The following is an 18,760-nucleotide window of genomic DNA, read 5'->3' as shown; positions in this document are numbered from 1 at the left end:
TCCTTCACTGCATTTCCAAGGGATCTCGTGCCCCCTCTGGCCTTCTTGGGCACCAGACATGGACATGGTGCATATACATGCATGCAGACACACAAGGAAAGAAGGTGTTTTTACTTTCCCCTGCTGGTTTCCAACCACCCCTTCATGTATGCCCTCTCTCCAGCCTGACCCTCTGTGCCTTTGTCTCTTTATGGAAGTATCTGACTCCTTCCCTCTCATTTTATCCGTATCCCAGCACTTCCCAAGAAGCAGGCTCCCTAAGACTGCTGGGAGTGAAGCCTTGGGGACTTCACTGATGTCCCGTGTCCACAAGGTCAGGTCTTTCATGGGACAGGATGGTCTTGCATGTGGACATCTTCCTTCCTCTTTCCTTGCTTCCAGCAAGCACCTTTTGGTGGAGACTTCTGTATGTGACGGCATGCCTCCTAGAGGCCTTACCTCCTCTGTCCTCGGGCTGTCCCTTATTCTTGAGTTGTCTTGGGGTCCGTGTCCATATGGTCATGACTCTTGAGCTCCATCATGGTGAGACCTTTGCAGGAGGAGGAACTGTACTGGGTTTGGGGAGACATTGGGCTTTGCTGGTGTGGTGTATGGTTTCATAGGTGCGGCCATTTTCTCCTGCAGCTCAGCCTCGGGTGACTAGACTCAGTTCGATTTGTTCCTGTCCACCCACATTCAGTGTTGGCTGCACCCCAGTATGGGAGCCTCTCTTACCCTATGGGCTCCTTCTTTCCTTCCTCCCTCCCTTCCTCCCTCCCTTCCTTCCTTCCTCCCTCCCTCCCTCCCTTCTTTCCTTCCTTCCTTCCTTCCTCCCTCCCTCCCTCCCTCCCTTCCTTCCTTCCTTCCTTCCTTCCTTCTTTCCTTCCTTCCTTCTTTCCTTTCTTCCTTCTTTTCTTCCTTCCTTCTGACATAAGGTCTCACTTGGTAGCAGCTCTGGTTGTCCTGGAACTCTCTCTGTAGACCAGGCTGTCCTCAAATTCACAGTGATCCACCTGCCTCTGCCTCCAGTGTGCCACTAAGGCCAGATATATGGGGTCATTTTCTTCTGTCTTTTTTTCTGGGCTTTCCTTTGAGCCCATGGATGCTGTTGGGCCCTGCATGCTTTCCTGGGCCACTGCTCTCTGGGACACCTCTGTTCCTGAGACTCTCCTGTGACCTGAACTCACTCTTTCACGTAAAACTATACAGACTTAAATTGTAAGGTTTCTCCTGCCCCGCACAATCTTCAACACAACTAAATCCAAAGTTTTGGTTTTGCTTTTGCACTCCCAGCCCTGACTGGCTTCCTCCTCTGTATTCCCCATGTGAGGGAAAAGCAGCGATGTCTTTTGTTGGATCTTCCTTCCCTCAAATTCTATAGATTGTCTCCTGGGCTATTGCCTCCTGCTCACTGGATTCCCTACCTCCATTGTCCTCTCTGTAGCACAGAGCCAAAATGCACCTCTGTTGGGAAACCTTAAAGGCCCTGTTGTTCCGGCCCTCCCCATGTTCCGTTTAAGCTTCCCAACTAATTCATGTAACTCAAAGATGCTGTCAGAAGCGGTTCTAGGTGGTGGGAGTAATAATGGTTTGCACATGACACTCTGGTGCCTTCCTCCGCCCGCGCTGAGGATGCGCTGACAGCTCGCCGAGCCTTCCTTAAGTCTAGCTTGCTCTTCTGCCTCAGGGAGAGCAGCTTGTCCTTTAGTGTAGAGGTCTCCTCACCTTCCTTGTGACCGTGGCAGTATGTCTGGCAGAGATTTGTTTGCACATCTGTCTCTAATCTAGACTGAAGATTGGATTCCTGTGTGATTTGCTTTTTGAAAAATTCATTTTAATTAAATATTGAATAGGTATTCATAAAGAATATAAGAAGACTTATAAAATATGTATGTGTGTAAAGAGTAACTGAGTGTGCACCTGGAGGCTTGACCTGCCTTGTAGGAACGTAAGAGTCTCAGGTACATCCCACTCTTTAACATTGCCATATCATGTCGCCATCAAGAAAGTTCAGTCAGGCTGGGCAGTGGTGGCGCACGCCTTTAATCCCAGCACTTGGGAGGCAGAGGCAGGTGGATTTCTGAGTTCGAGGCCAGCCTGGTCTACAGAGTGAGTTCCAGGACATCCCGGGCCATACAGAGAAACCCTGTCTCAACAAAACAAAACAAAACAAAACAAAACAAAACAAAACAAAACAAAACAAAACAAAACAAAAGAAAAAAGAAAGTTCAGTCAGGAACCAAACAGTCGAGTGCCCCGCCCCATTCACAAACCGAAATCTCATAATGTTTGAAATAAGCTTGTGCTTCTGTGTTGGCTGACTTCATAACTCCTCAGCTGAATGCTATTGCATGTTGCCCGTAGTCTGTAGGTTGGATATGCCCATAGGGTCAAAAACAGGTCAAAGGACCTTAGAACAGATTCATAGGTCAGTGTGAACAACTGAAAGAAACACAGACAGAAGAAGGAAGCCTGTTGTTAGAATCTGTGAGTCTGTTGCTAAGCAAAGTCCTTATGAAATGCTCGTAACTGCACGCGTCGCTGACTGGTCTGGCCCTGCTTCCTGAGCTCAGCAAACTATTCACCCATCTTTCCCTTCATTTTCGTGTGCCCATTGAATATCCACTCAGTGCGAAGCACAGTGCTGGGTCCTGGTGTGCTGCAGGGAGCAAACCAGCCACAGGCCTTTTCCTGGGTTTGTGCCAGTTTGTGCCAGGCCCTCAGTATGCACAACATTCCTAAAGAAGCACTAACTTGTGATACAACATTGAGTTCAAAGTCACTTTGAGCTGGTCACAGGTCCCGTGGTTTACACCTATAATCAAAGCGGGAGGCAGAGCCATGAATTTGAGGCCAGCGTGGGCTGCAGAAGTGAAACTTTCCAGTGTCCCCACAAACCTGGTCTGTCCTGTGGCTGTCAGCAGCCACCCAAGGAATATAGGCCAAAGCTTGTCTAGAATGTTCTGGAAAGCAACAGGAAACTTGGTCTTTTGCTTTTTGCATTCACACTGGAGAAGACATAAATTAACAGAAACAAACTTAAGTTGATTCAAAGAAGGAACTTAGGGATTTGGATTTTAGCCTGAATGTTTCTTTTACCTCATGGGTCTACCCAGCTCTGCAGACAGGTCATTCTGAGATGAACATGGTGCCAGGCACATTGGGCCTCCTTCAGAGCTTTCTCAAGGATTAGACTTAAAACCCCACCCAGCCTTACTCCAATGAAAAGACTAACCTTGCATCCCACTTTCTTAGACTCAGTTGGGGACCAGGCTTGCTGCAGGGTCTCCAGAAGTCAGAAGTCAGAAGTCAGGGCAGGACATCAGTTTCACCTAGAGGCGAGGCGGCTGCTGCCTCCTCCTCCTCCTCCTCCTCCTCCTCCTCCTCCTCCTCCTCCTCCTCTTCTTCTTATTACTACTCCTCCACCTCTTCCTCCTTTTTTTTTTTTTTTTTTTTTTTTTTTTTTTGTTTTTTGTTTTTCAAGTCAGGGTTTCTCTGTGTAGCCCTGGCTGTCCTGGAACTCACTATGTAGACTCTGTAGACCAGGTTAGCCTCAAACTCAGAAATCCACCTGCCTCTGCCTCCCAAGTGCTGGGATTTAAGGCATGTGCCATCACTGCCTGGCTTACCTAGAGGCTTCTTACCAGGGCAGTCCAGAGCTGGAGATGGCTCATCTGTCTCAATCATTTCGTATGGCTGTGAAGAGACATTATGACCATGAGAACTATTAAAAGAGAAAGATTTAATTTGGGCTGGCTTACAGTTTCAGAAGGTCAGTCCACTGTCATGGGCAGGTGTATGACAGCATGGAGGCAGGTGCATGGCAGTGTGGAGGCAAGTGCCAGAGAAGGAGCTGAGAGCAACATCCTGATCTGCAGGCAGAGAGAAACTCTGGGCTTGGCATGGACTTTTGAAACCTCAAAGCCCACTCTCAGTGACACACTTCCTCCAACAAGGCTACACTTCCTAATCCTTTTAATCCTTTCAAATAGTGCTACTCCCTGGTGACTAAGCAAATATATGAGCCTATTTGGCCATTCTTATTCAAACCACCACACCACATCGGTTAAGAGCACTGGCTGCTTTTCCAGAGGACATGGATTTGATTCCTAGTACCCACATGGCTGCTCACAACCAGGGGATCCAGTGCCCTCTTCTGGCCTCTATGTGCACTCCCTACAAGTAGTGCACAGACATACACATACAAGCAAACATGACTATGCACAAATAAAAATAAAGTTCAAAAATGCAGTTCTAGGGCTAGGAATGTAACTCAGTTGGTAGAATACTTTCCTAACACGCACAGAGTCTTGGCTCTTACAAATTGGGTATAGTGGTGCCTACCGGTAATCCCAGTTCTTTAGAAGTAGAGATAGAAGAATCAGAAATTCGGGGCCATTTTTAGCTACAGAGTGAGTTTAAGGCCAGCCTGGGCTGCATGAGACCTTCTGTCAAACAAAGAAGTCCACCTACATTAGATGCACTGCTAGATCACTGACTAGAATCTGCTCTTTCTCCGAGTGTGGAAGAGGACAGCCATGTCCATCTGCCATATGGCCCAATGCCAAGAAGCTTGTCAGGGCTTGAGCACAAGATACAGTAAATGGCAATTGTAATGATGTCACCGTGCAAAAGAAAGGACAGTGTTGGGGCCTAGGGTCACTCTAGGTTGGAAGGGACCTATGTAAGCTACTTCTATAAGATGTGTCTCTAACAACCATTTTAAATGTCATTTCAGTGTTCCCCGGAGACTGGACCCCAAGGAGCCCCTGGGTAGCCAGAAAGCAACTTCTCCAACCCCAAAGCAAGCTTCTGCTACTGCTCCTGGCAGAGAGAGCCCCCGAGAGACAAGGGCCCAAGGCCCATCAGGCCAGGAGGCTGAAGGTCCCCGCAGAACACTGCAGGTAGATAGCAGGACACAGAGATCAGGACGGTCCCCCTCGGTGTCACCGGACAGAGGCAGCACTCCCACGTCACCTTACTCCGTCCCCCAGATTGCCCCTCTTCCCAGCAGCACCCTGTGTCCAATATGCAAGACATCGGACCTCACATCAACCTCCAGCCAGCCAAACTTCAACACCTGCACCCAGTGTCACAACAAGGTCTGCAACCAATGTGGGTTCAACCCCAACCCTCACCTCACCCAGGTAAGGACCTCCGCGCCACCCGTGCCTGACCACTGTCTCAGCATCTCCCCTCTGCTTCCTTCCCTTCCTTCTACCAATCCTGATCATGGCTATCTCCCTTGCCTACTAGTGCCATGAATCCTGATGACGGGAGTAGTGGTGGTGGTTCCCAGATGTGGAATCAGAAGACAAGTTCTGGCCCCAGGTCTCCTGAGAGATTCCTGTACCCCAAAAACTAAGAAGGGGCTGGAGCAATGGCTCAGCAGTTAAGAACACTACCTATTCTTCCAGAGGACTGGGGTCCAGTTCCTAGCACCTACAAAATGGCTCACAATCATCTGTAACTGCAGTCCCAGGGACTCCAGTGTTCTCTCCACGCAGGATGTATAGAGACATCCATGAAAGAAAACACCCATATTCATAAAAATAAAATAAATACTTTTAACCTGGTGGTGGTGGCACACGCCTTTAATCCCAGTACTCAGGAGGCAGAGGCAGGTGGATCTCTGAGTTTGAAGCCAGCCTGATCTACTGAGTGAGAAACTCTGTGTCAAAAAACCAAACCAACCAAACCAAACAACCCACAAACTTAGAGTCTCAGAACAGAAATTATAAAACAAAACAAAACTGCTTTAATTAAGCCTAGAGAAAGCAAAAGAGAAGGACAGCTTCTTCCAGTGGTTCCTCCATTAGAGATGACCGTACATACCTGAGGGGGCACAAGCTTCCCCAGCCCTGGGCCTGCCTCTCTCCTTGACAGTCCTGCAGAAGGATGCTCATAAGAGGACCAGGTTCTAGGAGGACCTGGGAGCTGCCTTCCAGCAGGGGTCGGGGCAGCTCCTCTCTGGGTTTGGTTCCAGTTATCTGGGGGCCTCAGGTGGTGGACTAGACTCTCTTCTCCAGTTTGGTGGTAGAGAGCAGGCATTCACAAGGTATCAACATCCCGTTCTCACAGAAGGCTATACTACAGGACTGTATCCATGAGTTTAGCCTCTTTTTGCCCCCAAAGAACTGTCGATCCACATCTTTATCATGGCTTTGTACAGGATGCTCTGTGTTTGAGGGGGATGCCTAACAGAGCTTTTGGGGGCCCCCTTTGGTGACCCAGAGGCTGGGTTCTCCCATGTATTAGCTAAGGTAGAGCCATACTTTTGGAAACACAGTGAGTAGGTTTTCTGGCATCCTTGTATTCCTATAGGGTGACCCATAGACATCTCAGCTTCTCCCCCCCCCCCCCAAAAGACTCTGCCTTGGACAGGACGCAGAGTAGCTACAGTAGGCAGCCACTGGGATTCATCAGCAGCTGGAGTTGTTTGGACCGTGTGGGAGGGGATAAGTGAGAATAACTGTTAACAGGTCAGGGTCTATATATGCCAACGTGAGGTGCTGTGGGTGTGGGACGTGTGGTTTGCGAGAGGTACGTGTGAGATGCCGAGGAAGGAGCTGTTGGTGTGGGGCGGTGACTCAGTGCATTTGGAGCTGCTCCTGGAATGTGGGGGCTTCCTGAGGGGGCGTGCACGCTCGTGATTACTGCATCTGTGATTAGAAACAGACCCATCCCTGCACCCATCCGTTAAGTAAGTGTTAGCTGTTCCATATTGGGAACAGTGTGATCATAAGAGGGGAAGCTCACCTGTTTGATCCTACCAACAGAGAAGCCACAAGCTCCTGGCTTCCTGGGAGGAGGAAGACTTGGTGGATGGCCCATGTGTCTGGGGGATGGGCCCTCATGGTGAACTCTCTGGATTTCCAACTGGATGAGATGCTCACTTGTGCTCTGCAGCCCTAGGTGGGGTGGGCGAGAAGAAAGAACTGCACGTGGTGGCTATCCCAGCACCCCCTATGCCACAGGCTTAGCCTTCTGCTTCCTTCGAGCCCAGAACCTTTAAAGAGATGGGAAAGGAGCCAGCCTGTGACTGTGCCTAGAAAAACAGCTGAGTAGGAGGACCTGGAGACATCAGTCCATCTGCCTCGCCATGCTGGGGGGAGGGTGCCTCGCCATGCTGGGGGAGGCTGGGGCTCAGGGCCAGGAGGAAGGAGGAAGAAGGGCCTCAAACATACTGCAAATTGACAGCGGAGAGCAAACCTCTTGGCCAAATACTTCAAACCAACGCTGGGCTGGACAAATTGAGTAGCCCTTTAGCATGGGCTTTTGGCATCTGTCAGGCATCCCGAGCTCTAAGATGGTGGTGAAAGGTGGCAGCCTTTCCCAAGCTTGCTTCTACAGAGTCTGGGAGGAGCTACCATCCCGCAGCACACACACCATTTGAAAAATGCCACCTTAATCTGTTCTACAGGCCCATGCCCAGCGACGGTTCATTCTGCTGGGGCCTCCAGACAGGATCTTTGCTTTCCTGGAGCTGGCTTTCAGGCATATTTCTGTCAAGGAAAGCTAAACCTTGACACATTTTCCTGAGGAGCAGCAAAGCATAATGGCCGTGTTGGTGCCATTGCCCTTTGTCACGTGCTGAGAGCAGAGTCACCTCCCTGGTCATACCTTAATACAAAGAGGAAACAACTCTACAGGTTTTGCTCGCCCATCTGTTAATCTGTCCTGGGAAACCGCTTCTATTTTGCATACCTCTAACTCAGTCCAGGCTAGTCATTCCTCTGGAAGAAGGTCATGTCTTCTTGGATTTTTTTTTTTTTTCAGTTCAGGGCAGGTAAAGAATTTCACCTGAGGGCTGGAGAGATGGCTTAACAGTTAAGGGCACTTTCTACTTGACACAAGAGCAGAGGACCTGAGTTCAGTTCCCAAGTACCCATAAGGCAGTTCTCAACCATCTGTAATTCCAGTTCCTAAGGAATCTGATGCCCTCTTCTGGCCTTCATGGGTATTGCATACACATGGTGCACTGAAGTACACATAAGTTTTTTTTTTTTTTAAAAAGTGAAATAAGAATAATTCTTTTTTTTTTTTTTTTTTTAATTTACAAAGATTTCACCTGTTAGGAACTGTGCCAAAAGACCATGTAGAGGGTTTCATTTTGGCATCAGTTCTGTTTTTACCACACACAAGAAACCCTTGCTCTGACATCACATTGGTAGCCAGAGGCCAGAGATGCTAACATTCAGTACTGGGGATGGGAAATGGGGAAGTGCTTCTCCTTGTCTCTCCCTAGAAGCAGGTGCCCAAGGACCAACTTCCATGGCTTTGCCAATGCTGCAGATCCAGTCAGGCTGGTTGGCAGCCTTTCCAATCATCTGCAATAGGAGGAAGGCCAGATTGCCTTTGTCTAGTCTGACAGTCTGAGGAAGAAGTCAAGGCATAGCCATGTAGCTGCAGGAGAGGTGAGGCTGAGGAGCCAGTGGCCTAGAACTGAGCGGTAGGAGAATATGGACAGTGACTTTGCCATTTACGCCTCAGAGCCTCTAGGCCCACTCCTGCAGCACATTCTGGCCCAGGCCTCCTGGGGACGAGCGTGTTGTTGACCTGCGAGCAATGTCCCAGGAATGAGTGCAGTGTAGAACATGTGCAGGCCCAGGCTTCAGTCAGGCCAGACTTCCAAAGCACTTCCTCCAGGTGGACACAGCCTGGGCCTACCATGTCCTTCTCCTGGTGTGAGGGCTGCTATCCCCACCCAGACAGGGTTTCTCTGTTTAGCCCTGGCTGGCCCAGTGATAGATTTACTTCAAAGCTCCACTTGACAAAATTACCAGGCTGATGAAATGGCTCAGCAGGTAAAGACACGTGATGCCAAGCCTAACAACCTGAGTTCAACCCCCAGGATCTGTATGGTGGAAGGACAGAAGTTGTTCTTTGATCTCCAAACACATGCCATGACAACACACACACACACACAGATACACACACAGAGACAGACAAACACATACACAAACATGTACACACACACACAGATATAGACAGACAGACACATATATACACATACACATAGACAGACACAGACAGACACACTCATACACACACACACACACACACAGAGAGAGAGAGAGAGAGAGAGAGAGAGAGAGAGAGAGAGAGAGAGAGAGTAAATAAAGAAAAATTGTTTGAAAATTTAAAGAAAATGTTAAAGAGGGAAAGCGTGTGGTCAGGACCTTATCTATTCCAGGTTGAGACGCTGCTGAGGCCAAGGCAGGTTTGTTTAACTTGCTGCCCCTCTACCCTTACCCTGATGGCAAGCCTTGGGCTGTGAAAAGAAGGAAGGGAGTCAATGTAATGGTCTAAGCCTCTCCCTCAATGCCTGCATCCCACTCCTTCCCAGCAAGGGCCAGGGCACCAGATGGCCCGGGGGTGGTGCTATGAGCAGCCCAGAACCCTCAGCCCTAGCCAGCAGCCTGTCCCCTTCCTCTTCTCCCTCCTGGCCACACTGCTGCTTGGGCCAGATTCAAATGAGGAGCAGGTGTCATAAGGGCATGGGATGAGTCTGCCTCCAGGAGGAGATGGCTACAGCCATTCCCTCTAACCCTGAATAAAGTGGAAGTGGACCTCCAGGCAGGCTGGGAAAGGAAGGGGGATCTTAACCATGTGCCTAGTCCCCAGGCAGTTTCCCTTATAGTTTCCCCCCTTGATTTAAAAATAACAAAAGCAAAACTTTTCGGTCAGTAGGGGAAAGTCCTCCAAGCTTCTATGAGCTCTTAGGCAGCCAGCCCTGTTGCTAGAACATGGCTCCAGGCTGACTGTTTTCAGGGGACAGGACCGTAACTGGATCTGTAGGATGGAGAGCAGACCCACTGGAGACACGGGAAAGACAAGAGTGCTGCAGGAGGGGCTGTTTTATGGCCGAAGCCATCAGGCATGGAGTGCCGGCCGGCCCTAGCCACAGAAGAGGGCTAGGCATCAACCGAACACAAATGGGAAAGTAATCCAGAGCAGAAAAGGCCGTGTATCCCTAAAACTTATATCTTATATGTAAAGTCAAAGGAAACAGGATTGAGATAGTGGAGGAAAGATGGCCAAGAAAAGGGGTGATGACATGGCTCAGTGGGCAAAGGTGCTTGCTGCCAAACCTGATGAACCAAGTTCAACTCCCAGGACCTACATGGTAGAAGAGAACTGGTTCTTGCAAGCTGTACTTTGACCCACACACAAAACTGGTGGTGGATGCTCACAGAGGCACACACAAGGAAACCCTAAACAGTCAAAACAACCTTGACCAAAAAAAAAAAAAAAAAAAAAAAAAAAGCCCCAAGTTGGAGGGAGCTAGAGAGATGGCTTTGTGATTAAGAGCACTTGCTGCTCTTCCAGAGGTCATGAGTTCAGTTCCCAGCACTGGTATCAGGTGGCATAACTGCCGTAACTCCAGCTCCTGGAGATTCAATGCCCTCTTCTGGCCTCCACAGGTACTGTGTGTGTGCACACACATAAAAGTAAAATAAAAACATTTTAACCAGAGAAAGTGAGACCCTGTCTCAAAAAATTGAATAAACACATAAAATCAAGCTAGACACGATGATGCATACCCTTAAACCCACCACTCCACAGACAGAGGCAAGTGGGTTTTTAAGTTCAAGACCAGCCTGGTCTACAAAGTTAGTTCCAGTACAGCCAGGCCTATTACACAGAGAAACCCTGTGTCAGAGAGAGAGAGAGAGAGAGAGAGAGAGAGAGAGAGAGAGAGAGAGAGAGAGAGAACCAGAACAACAAAACAAACCCCAAATATCCCAAATTTCACATATACATTTACATGATTATGTGTGTGTATGTTTCTCTCTCTCTCTCTCTCTCTCTCTCTCTCTCTCTCTCTCTCTCTCTGTGTGTGTGTGTGTGTGTGTGTGTGTGTGTGTGTATGTATTTCTGGGATTCGACCCAGGGACTAGGTACTAGGTACTAAGTATTCTGCTATCAAGTTACACTCCCAGCTCAAGGCAAAATGATCTTTGTCAAGAACCACAAGAACTTTGAATGGAGAAAGCCAAATGAGGCTGGACCTCCACAAGCAAAAGAATAAAACTGGACCCTTACAGCAGCCATACGTAATCCTTAACCCAGAGTGAACGAGACACTTACACATACAAGGCAACGCTGGAAAGCTCTTACGGAGAAATACAAGACAAGCCCTTCCAACTTTGGACTTGCCTATGGTTTCTTATCTAAGACACCAAAGGCGCAGTCGACAGAGAGAAAGACAGATCAGACTGGATGAAAATTTAAGATGTTTGAGAGAAATTATTTGCCAAAGATATACCTAGTAGGGAGTTGGTATACTCAGAATATACAAGCAAACCCTACAACCCAACTAAAAGACCCCAGGAGAGCATTGGAGGACAGCTCGGTGACAGTAGACCGTCTTCCTCAATACTGTATCATAGGAAAATTGAAACCCACAGGAAAATGGAAAGAATTGTGTAAGGAACACTCCCAGATCCATTACCTGAATCTTTAATTAGCCTGTGATTCTCCTGGGGTTTTGTTTGTTTGTGTTTGTTTGGTGGGGCTGATTTTGTGTTTGGTTTGGTTTGGTTTGGTTTGGCTATTTGAGTCAGGATCTCACTATGTAGTACTGACTGTCTTGGAACCTACTATGTAGACCAGGCTGACATCCACCTGCCTCTGCCTCCTGAGTGCTGGGATTAAATACATGCACTAACATGCCTAGATTTCTCCTGACTTTATCATATCTCTGTCCTTCTGTCTGCCTGTCCATTCCTTTGTCTGGTCATCTGTCCATGCAACTAATTTCTTTGTTGATTTTCGAAGCGTGTTGTGGATACCAGTGTACTTCACACTGACCACTCCAGCAGGCATATCACTGTTAAGTAGGATTCAGTATTTACTGTAGGTTATTTTAGGTAAAATACACATCTAATGACATTTACAGAGTCTAAGTATACCATTCAGTGAGCTTTAGAGAGCTGGGTCAGGCCCACGGGGACTGTGGATCATCTGCAGGAATGGTGAAAGTCAGGTCAGTGGTGTCTGGGGACGCGGGGCCGGGGTGCCTGGAGTCGGGGACTTTTGGTGAGAAAGAGCCAAGACGAGGACACCTGGAAACCAACAAAATTCAAGAGGAGAGACATGAAGCCAGGGGATGAACTCCAGTGGTCCTGGGGATTTAAAAAAGAGAGGCTGAGGCAAGTTCAAGGGGGTGCAGCCTTTCTGGGACTGAGAGGAGTGAGTAGAAAGAGGGAAGAGAAATAAGATCAGCTTGGGAGGGAAGGGAGACCTTTCAGAGCCTCCTCGGAGTTGTAGGCTAGTGAAGCCTTCTAGCCTCAGGGAATGACTCCATTCTCTGCCATCACAGACTACCCTTAGATTTGGGGCACACTCCCAGGACCCTCCTCAGGTCTGTTGGCACAGGCCTCTTCTGCAGGTCATGTCTGACTGGGTTGTGTGTTCTTCCCCGTTGTGCTCTGAGGTGCCCCTCTGTATAGGCTGAGATCACGGCAGACAGGCAAAGCACACTGTTGATGGATGGGCAGCAGAGAGTGTTGGATAAGGCAGGTAGGTGGTCGCTATTGCTATATGAATGTCTAGGCCAGCCCAGACTCTGGCCTCTCCTTGATGTTTAGGGATCATAGGGGTTAGGAGAGTGCTGTACCTCCTAATGAGACCTGACCAGTGAATCACAGCCCAGAAAGGCCTGGAGTCATACTGGCATGGGATCATCCCAGGGACCTCTGGCTTTGGTAGCTGCAGGGGAGTCTCGTTTATAAGCTACCTCTGTGATGTTTAAAATGGAAAGCATGAATTCAGTACCAGGCATGATGTCAGTGCCGAGTGATCCAGCATTAAATGCTACTCTCCCAGTAAGGGCCAGGGCTCAGAGGCAGGCGGCTCTCCACAGGAAGGTGAGCTAAGTGATGGAGATCTGAAGCTCTGTTCTCTGCTACAGAGCCTAGCGTAGGAAAGTGGCCAGAGAACCTGTTCCTTCTGGGGCATTTAGAGCTTTCTGCCAGCCTTCTTCCCTGATACCATCTTGTGAGGCCAGATGTGTCAAATATGCCTGGACCCTACCTGAGACTGGCACTCTCTGGTAGGTCTCAGGCCACTAAGGTTCTTGTCAGGAGGGACTGTGTTAAAGCCCTTATCAGGGAATATGTCTCTATTTTTCTTGCTGTCCCAGAAACCAGGAAAGGAACAGCAGGGAGTGGCTGTTGCAAACAGATCACTCAGAACCTTCTTACTCAACTCAGGGTCCACAGAACCTGCTGCCTGGTCTCCTGATCTTGGGAGGCTACTTAGCACACTGAACAGTTTGAGTAAAGGAGCAGATGGGAGACTCTTCTTCCAGATGAAGCCCTCTCGGAGCCAGGGGGCACGTAGAGCCACACCTCTGAAGATCCCAGCATGCTCCTGGTGGAGTGGGCAAGCTGTAGAAAGTCACATGCCTGCAGCCTCTGCTTCCCCTCTCCCAGACTACCTTGACCCTGCTTAACACTCTGAGCCTTCTCGCCTTCACCGTCTCCAGGCACTCACTAGGCTGGGGTTTGGGGAATGCATGGAAGATCCTGCCAACCTTCTGAGATGGTAGGGTGGGCTTCCTTGCTGGAGAGAAGTGTCAGATTGATGGAAATTAGTGTAATCTACCTTAAGGCCACCCAGGAAGGGACCTCCAGCTCTACTTTGGACTCTGGGGACATGAGGCATGAGATATGCACATCTCCTGGGCAAGTGCCTGGTCAGGACAGCAGGACCCTAAGGGGTTTCCTGTCATACTAGTAGAAGAATTAGTCCCTCTAATTCTGGTGGACAGCTTAGAGGGTACCTAGAGTCACAGGCGTCTCCTGGGCTCAGCCTCCTGATGAGGAATGATGATATGCAGCTAAGAAAGGCTGCAATTGCCACTGGTCTTGAGGCCAGAGTGTCCCCCGCAGCACTGGGCCAGTGGGCCCTAGTGGACAGGTGGGTGGGGGTGCACAGCTGTCATCTCTGTCTCTAGTCATTGTAGGGACATTGGAGAAGGGAGAAGAGACTAGGACGGGCCTTTCCCAGCAAACTCCTGGGACCTCTTGGGAGGCAGAAAAGAAAGTCTTACCATGTTACAGAGAGCCCCGTCTGCCAGGGTCCTCCTTGGGAGGCCTCATGAACAAGGTCTTATCTGCCTAAGCCTGAGCCTGGGAGAGACTGGGGGAGGACACGGTCAAGGCTCCTCGCCGCCGTCTGGAAAAGGCTGGATAGAAATAGCTGCTTCCATCTGGCAGATGAGTCACTGAGGGGGGTTTCAGCCATTTCTTGAAGAGGTTCTATTTTAGGTGAGATGCCTGTGGCACAGCCTTGGTGATGGGGGCTGAGGAGAGGAAGGTGCTGGTGTTGAGTACAGGTTTTTGTTTTTGTTTGTTTAACAATGTCCTCTGTTTAGTTCTGTCCAGACCCAAGGAAGGGTCACCCTGAAGTCCCAAATCAGGGAAGTTACCTCCTGGATCCCAGGAAGTCTTGCCATAGGTGCACAACAGGATTGGAACATTGGGCGTGGCCTAGGCCGGTAACCACTATAGGAATGGGTTTGGTGGCTGCCACCCCAGGCCAGAGAACAGGCCCTTGTTAGAACACAAATCCCCCTGTAGAGTTCCTCATCAGAGGAGCAGAAGCAGCCCCTAAAATCCCACTTTGATGAACCCCTCCACACCAAAAATGAACTTTCTAGGAGGGTACCAGAGACTGAAAGGTTTTGCTGTGGCTTTCTCTGTCCAGTGCGAACAAAGTTCCACTGGATTTTCAGAAGCACAGGGTAGGTTAACAGTTCTCAGCAGGGGCCATGCTGCCTTGCCTCAATCTCACTAGTCTTAGATTCTAGAGCTGGGTTTGGTCTTCTAGTGTCTGCTTCGATGGATTCTAGACTCTGAACTTGGCCTATACAATGTTGAGTGGCTATCCAAGAGGTGAGACTAGCAGGCAGTGGGCTCCAGGCTGCCCAACCCGAGTATCAGGAGTTAAATGGAGCTGCCAGGGCTGCTCTCGTCAGAAGCCATAGTTTCTGCTCTGGTGACCACAAGAGCACACTGCTAACTCGTTTCAGATTTTGTTTCATCCGCTGTGAGGACAAATACTGCTGAACACACCCTTGGGGTGCTTGGCACAAGGGGGTGCTCACCACAATACGATATTTCCCCCATCTTTGAGCGCTGCTCTTGGGCTGCTGGGACAGAATGTCTGAGCTCAGGGTCCCCACCTGACAAGCCACCTCACAACAGCAGAGACCCACTGCAGCCTTGGGGATCTCGTGAGCTTTGAGGATCACTCGGCATAGCAGGAGACCCAGTGTGTCAGGGGTGAGGCAGCCAAGGGAAGATGACAGGGAAAGAAGCCAGGTAGAAAGAAAGGCTGGGGTGGCTGGTGAGGGTCATGGGGAAGGGCTTCCTTCGTATGCTGAGAAAGCCCTGAGAGGGTATGAGTCTGTGGGTGATATACTCTGGTTTACACGTGGTTTCATTTGGCAAGAAAAGGTAGTAACTACTTATGAGACTGGAAGTCCAAAAGGAAAGTCTGTTCTGTTACTCTTTTAGTACACAGGCGACATGGAGGACTCAGACCTGGCCTGAGGCATGGTCACACGTCCATTGGTGTACAGGTTCATGCCAAAAGGGAGCTACAAGTTTGTAACATGATCATCGATCATGGAGTGACTCGTTATTATGTCATTTTCCTTGTCTTATGGTTGGAGGTGTGGCACTTGCCTAACATGCATGCGGCCCTGAGTTTGACCAAGGACACCATAAAATAAGCAATAGCAGAACCCCCGAATTCAAAGAAAATCCGGTCTTACATTGGTCATGTCTCGTCTGCACTTCCCACTGACTCTGCTCTCGAGAATTTTCCTTATGTATCTGTCCCTTCCATAACAATACAAGGTCTTCCAGGACAGGAATCATATCATGGCTTCTTTTTATTTCTTATGCTTTCCTCTCTCACACATCTATCTTCACTTCTAACTATGCATGGTGTTTGTGTGTGTGCATGAGAGCAAGTGTGGGTCTGTCTGTCTGTCTGTCTGTCTGTCAACCGTGCAGATAGTGACTTCAGGAACTGTCCATCCCTGCAGTAGCCTGAGCCCTGTGCACTCTGACCCTGACCACTCTACTGACGGCTGTTTCCTCCCACAGGTGAAGGAGTGGCTCTGTTTGAATTGTCAGATGCAGAGAGCCCTGGGAATGGACATGACCACTGCGCCTCGGTCCAAGAGCCAGCAGCAGTTACACTCCCCGGCCCTGTCTCCTGCCCACTCCCCAGCCAAACAGCCTCTGGGGAAGCCAGAGCAAGAGAGATCTCCTCGGGGCCCAGGGGCCACACAGTCTGGTGCCCGCCAGGCTGAAGCAGCCAGGGCCACCTCAGTGCCTGGGCCTACCCAGGCAACTGCCCCTCCAGAGGTGGGGAGGGTGTCTCCTCAGCCCCCTCTCTCCACCAAGCCTTCCACAGCTGAGCCCAGGCCACCTGCAGGAGAGGCCCAGGGCAAAAGTGCCACCACAGTGCCCTCTGGGCTTGGTGCTGGTGAACAGACCCAGGAGGGCCTCACCGGGAAGCTCTTCGGCCTTGGAGCATCACTGCTGACCCAGGCGAGCACCCTTATGTCTGTGCAGCCAGAGGCTGACACCCAGGGCCAGCCTTCCCCCAGCAAGGGACCACCCAAGATTGTCTTCAGTGATGCCAGCAAGGAGGCAGGTCCAAGGCCCCCAGGCTCAGGGCCTGGGCCTGGGCCAACACCTGGAGCCAAAACCGAGCCTGGGGCTCGAACAGGGCCTGGATCAGGGCCTGGAGCCCTGGCAAAAACTGGAGGAACCGCCAGTCCAAAGCACGGCAGAGCAGAACATCAGGCAGCATCCAAGGCTGCTGCCAAGCCAAAGACTATGCCGAAGGAAAGGGCCACCTGCCCACTGTGCCAAGCCGAGCTCAATGTGGGTAGCAGGGGCCCAGCCAACTACAACACCTGCACTGCCTGCAAGCTCCAGGTGTGCAACCTGTGCGGCTTTAACCCAACCCCCCACCTGGTGGAGGTAAGAGAGCAGGGACAAGCACACTTCTTTGAACTTTGTTGAGGGGGCAGGGAATATTGGGAAAGGAGGAACAAGGGAACCAGGACAGGCACTGAGACTGGGAACTGCAGCAGTCAAAGGGCCACGTTACAGCAAATGTTACAGACGGGTCACAATCCACTTCCAGCCTTCTACTCAGAACTGTTGCAGGAGACGGAGGTAATGGTCACTACTGGTTCTCACTGGCTGGCCAGAGCTGAGCCCTGGCTTAGGACGCCTTAAGTGGCTATCCCATTCCCAGCTCCTGAGAGCATGGCCTTGAACGATGCCAACCTCATCCTGAGGTCCCATCCTGCTCTGGATCTGATTCCTACACAAGTAGGGAGTGGAGGCCCATGTGTCAGAAGGCCAGGTCCAATGCCCTGGGGCTGAGGCTTCTCACAGTGAAATGGGCTCTGCCCTACCACCCAGGCTCCAAGCCCACCAGCTGGTGTCTAGTCTCAGTCTCCTCTCTTAAGGTCATGAGTGTACATGTTAACTTGTTAAAGTCCTGGCCTTTCTTCCACATGTTTTCTCCTGGGTAGGCCTGAGCTCTCCCAGCAGATCAGATGCTCAGAAATGCTTCCCCCCCATAGGAAAGTTGAGGGAAAGCTAGGGTCGAAGATATTCTTTCCTCAGTTCCTGCTCCAGGAATGTGGACTGGGACCTGGGCAAAGCCAAGTAGAAGAGAGAGGCCTGGTGTTAGGCTAATGTTCTTGTCAAGCTGGGAGTCCCAGAAAGGCCTGAAAGATAGAGGTACCCAGGCAGAGCAAGACTACCCTGGGCCTTGTGACTGTGTCTGCTCATGCCTCAATCCTGTTACTTCCTTCTCTGGCCCAGGACCACCCATGTGACTTTACTATGGCTACCTTTGGCAAGTCCAATCTGATTGACTCATCATAGCGAGACGTTATATGTCGTGTCAGATTACTGGGCCCTTCATGTGGGCAGCCACTAAGCCATGTGTGATATTCAGTTGAGTCATGCATGGCTGGTGGGACAGGGGACATAAGCCACCACTAATCCAAGGTGGGACAAGAGGGAGAACATGGAGTTACCACTGTGTCTATGCCACCTTCTGACTTCCTTGGCAAAGGTTTCCTTAAGAATCAAGCCTAGTATGGCTAAGAAACAACTTGATCACCACAGGCCTTATTTTCCAAAAAATGGGGAGATGTAGCCCTAAGTAAGATGAATGGCCTCTTTATGTGAAACCCACATGGCCTTTCAGGGCCAACACTACTACCTGTCCAAGCTATAGAGTCAGTGGTTCACTGGAGGACATTAGGCCTAGCCAGCAGTATGGGGAAGGGTCTGTCAGGGAGTCTCCAGAGCCTGTTTTGCCAAGACACCTATACATGTAAGCTCACTGCTGGTCAGATGAGGTGCTCTGACATTGGAGGACCGTGAGCCCTGGCGGACTAGATGTAACCTAGTTTGGAAGCCCCATATCCCCAAGAGACATGTCAGGCCATTTTCCCCATTAAGCAGGATATACACAGAGGGAAGAGACACTGTCTATCCAGGAGCATAAATGTTCCTGACAGCTCCTTTTGGCAGCCTCTGGGGCAGGCCACAGGAAATGCTGAATCAGCCCAAACAAAAGTGTCCCAGTCACGTGGTGACTTGAGGTGACCCAACTGAATTCTAATCTAGGCTTCTCTTTACAAGCTGGACTTTACAAGTTCCCTGGACTCTGGATCTTCTGCCTCTCAGCAGGCAGCATTACCCACTCCCATGCCCTGCAG

At 50.1% G+C, this 18,760-nt stretch overlaps 1 protein-coding gene across 2 annotated transcripts in view; it reads left to right on the top strand.

The window, feature by feature from the left end:
* Bsn (bassoon presynaptic cytomatrix protein) overlaps positions 1–18,760 on the top strand; it is a 90,235-nt gene that overhangs the window by 45,374 nt on the left and 26,101 nt on the right. For both annotated transcript variants that reach the window (XM_034484396.2, XM_076917588.1), the window contains exons 2-3: positions 4,718–5,126; positions 16,107–16,994. In XM_034484396.2, coding sequence (XP_034340287.1) covers positions 4,718–5,126; positions 16,107–16,994 — 1,297 coding nt within the window. The remainder of the gene's footprint in view (positions 1–4,717; positions 5,127–16,106; positions 16,995–18,760) is intronic.

The sequence above is a fragment of the Arvicanthis niloticus genome, chromosome 21 (assembly GCF_011762505.2).
Source record: "Arvicanthis niloticus isolate mArvNil1 chromosome 21, mArvNil1.pat.X, whole genome shotgun sequence".
Classification (NCBI taxonomy): domain Eukaryota; kingdom Metazoa; phylum Chordata; class Mammalia; order Rodentia; family Muridae; genus Arvicanthis; species Arvicanthis niloticus.
Note: the sequence above shows the minus strand (reverse complement) of the source record. Positions and strands in the feature narration are given on the sequence as shown.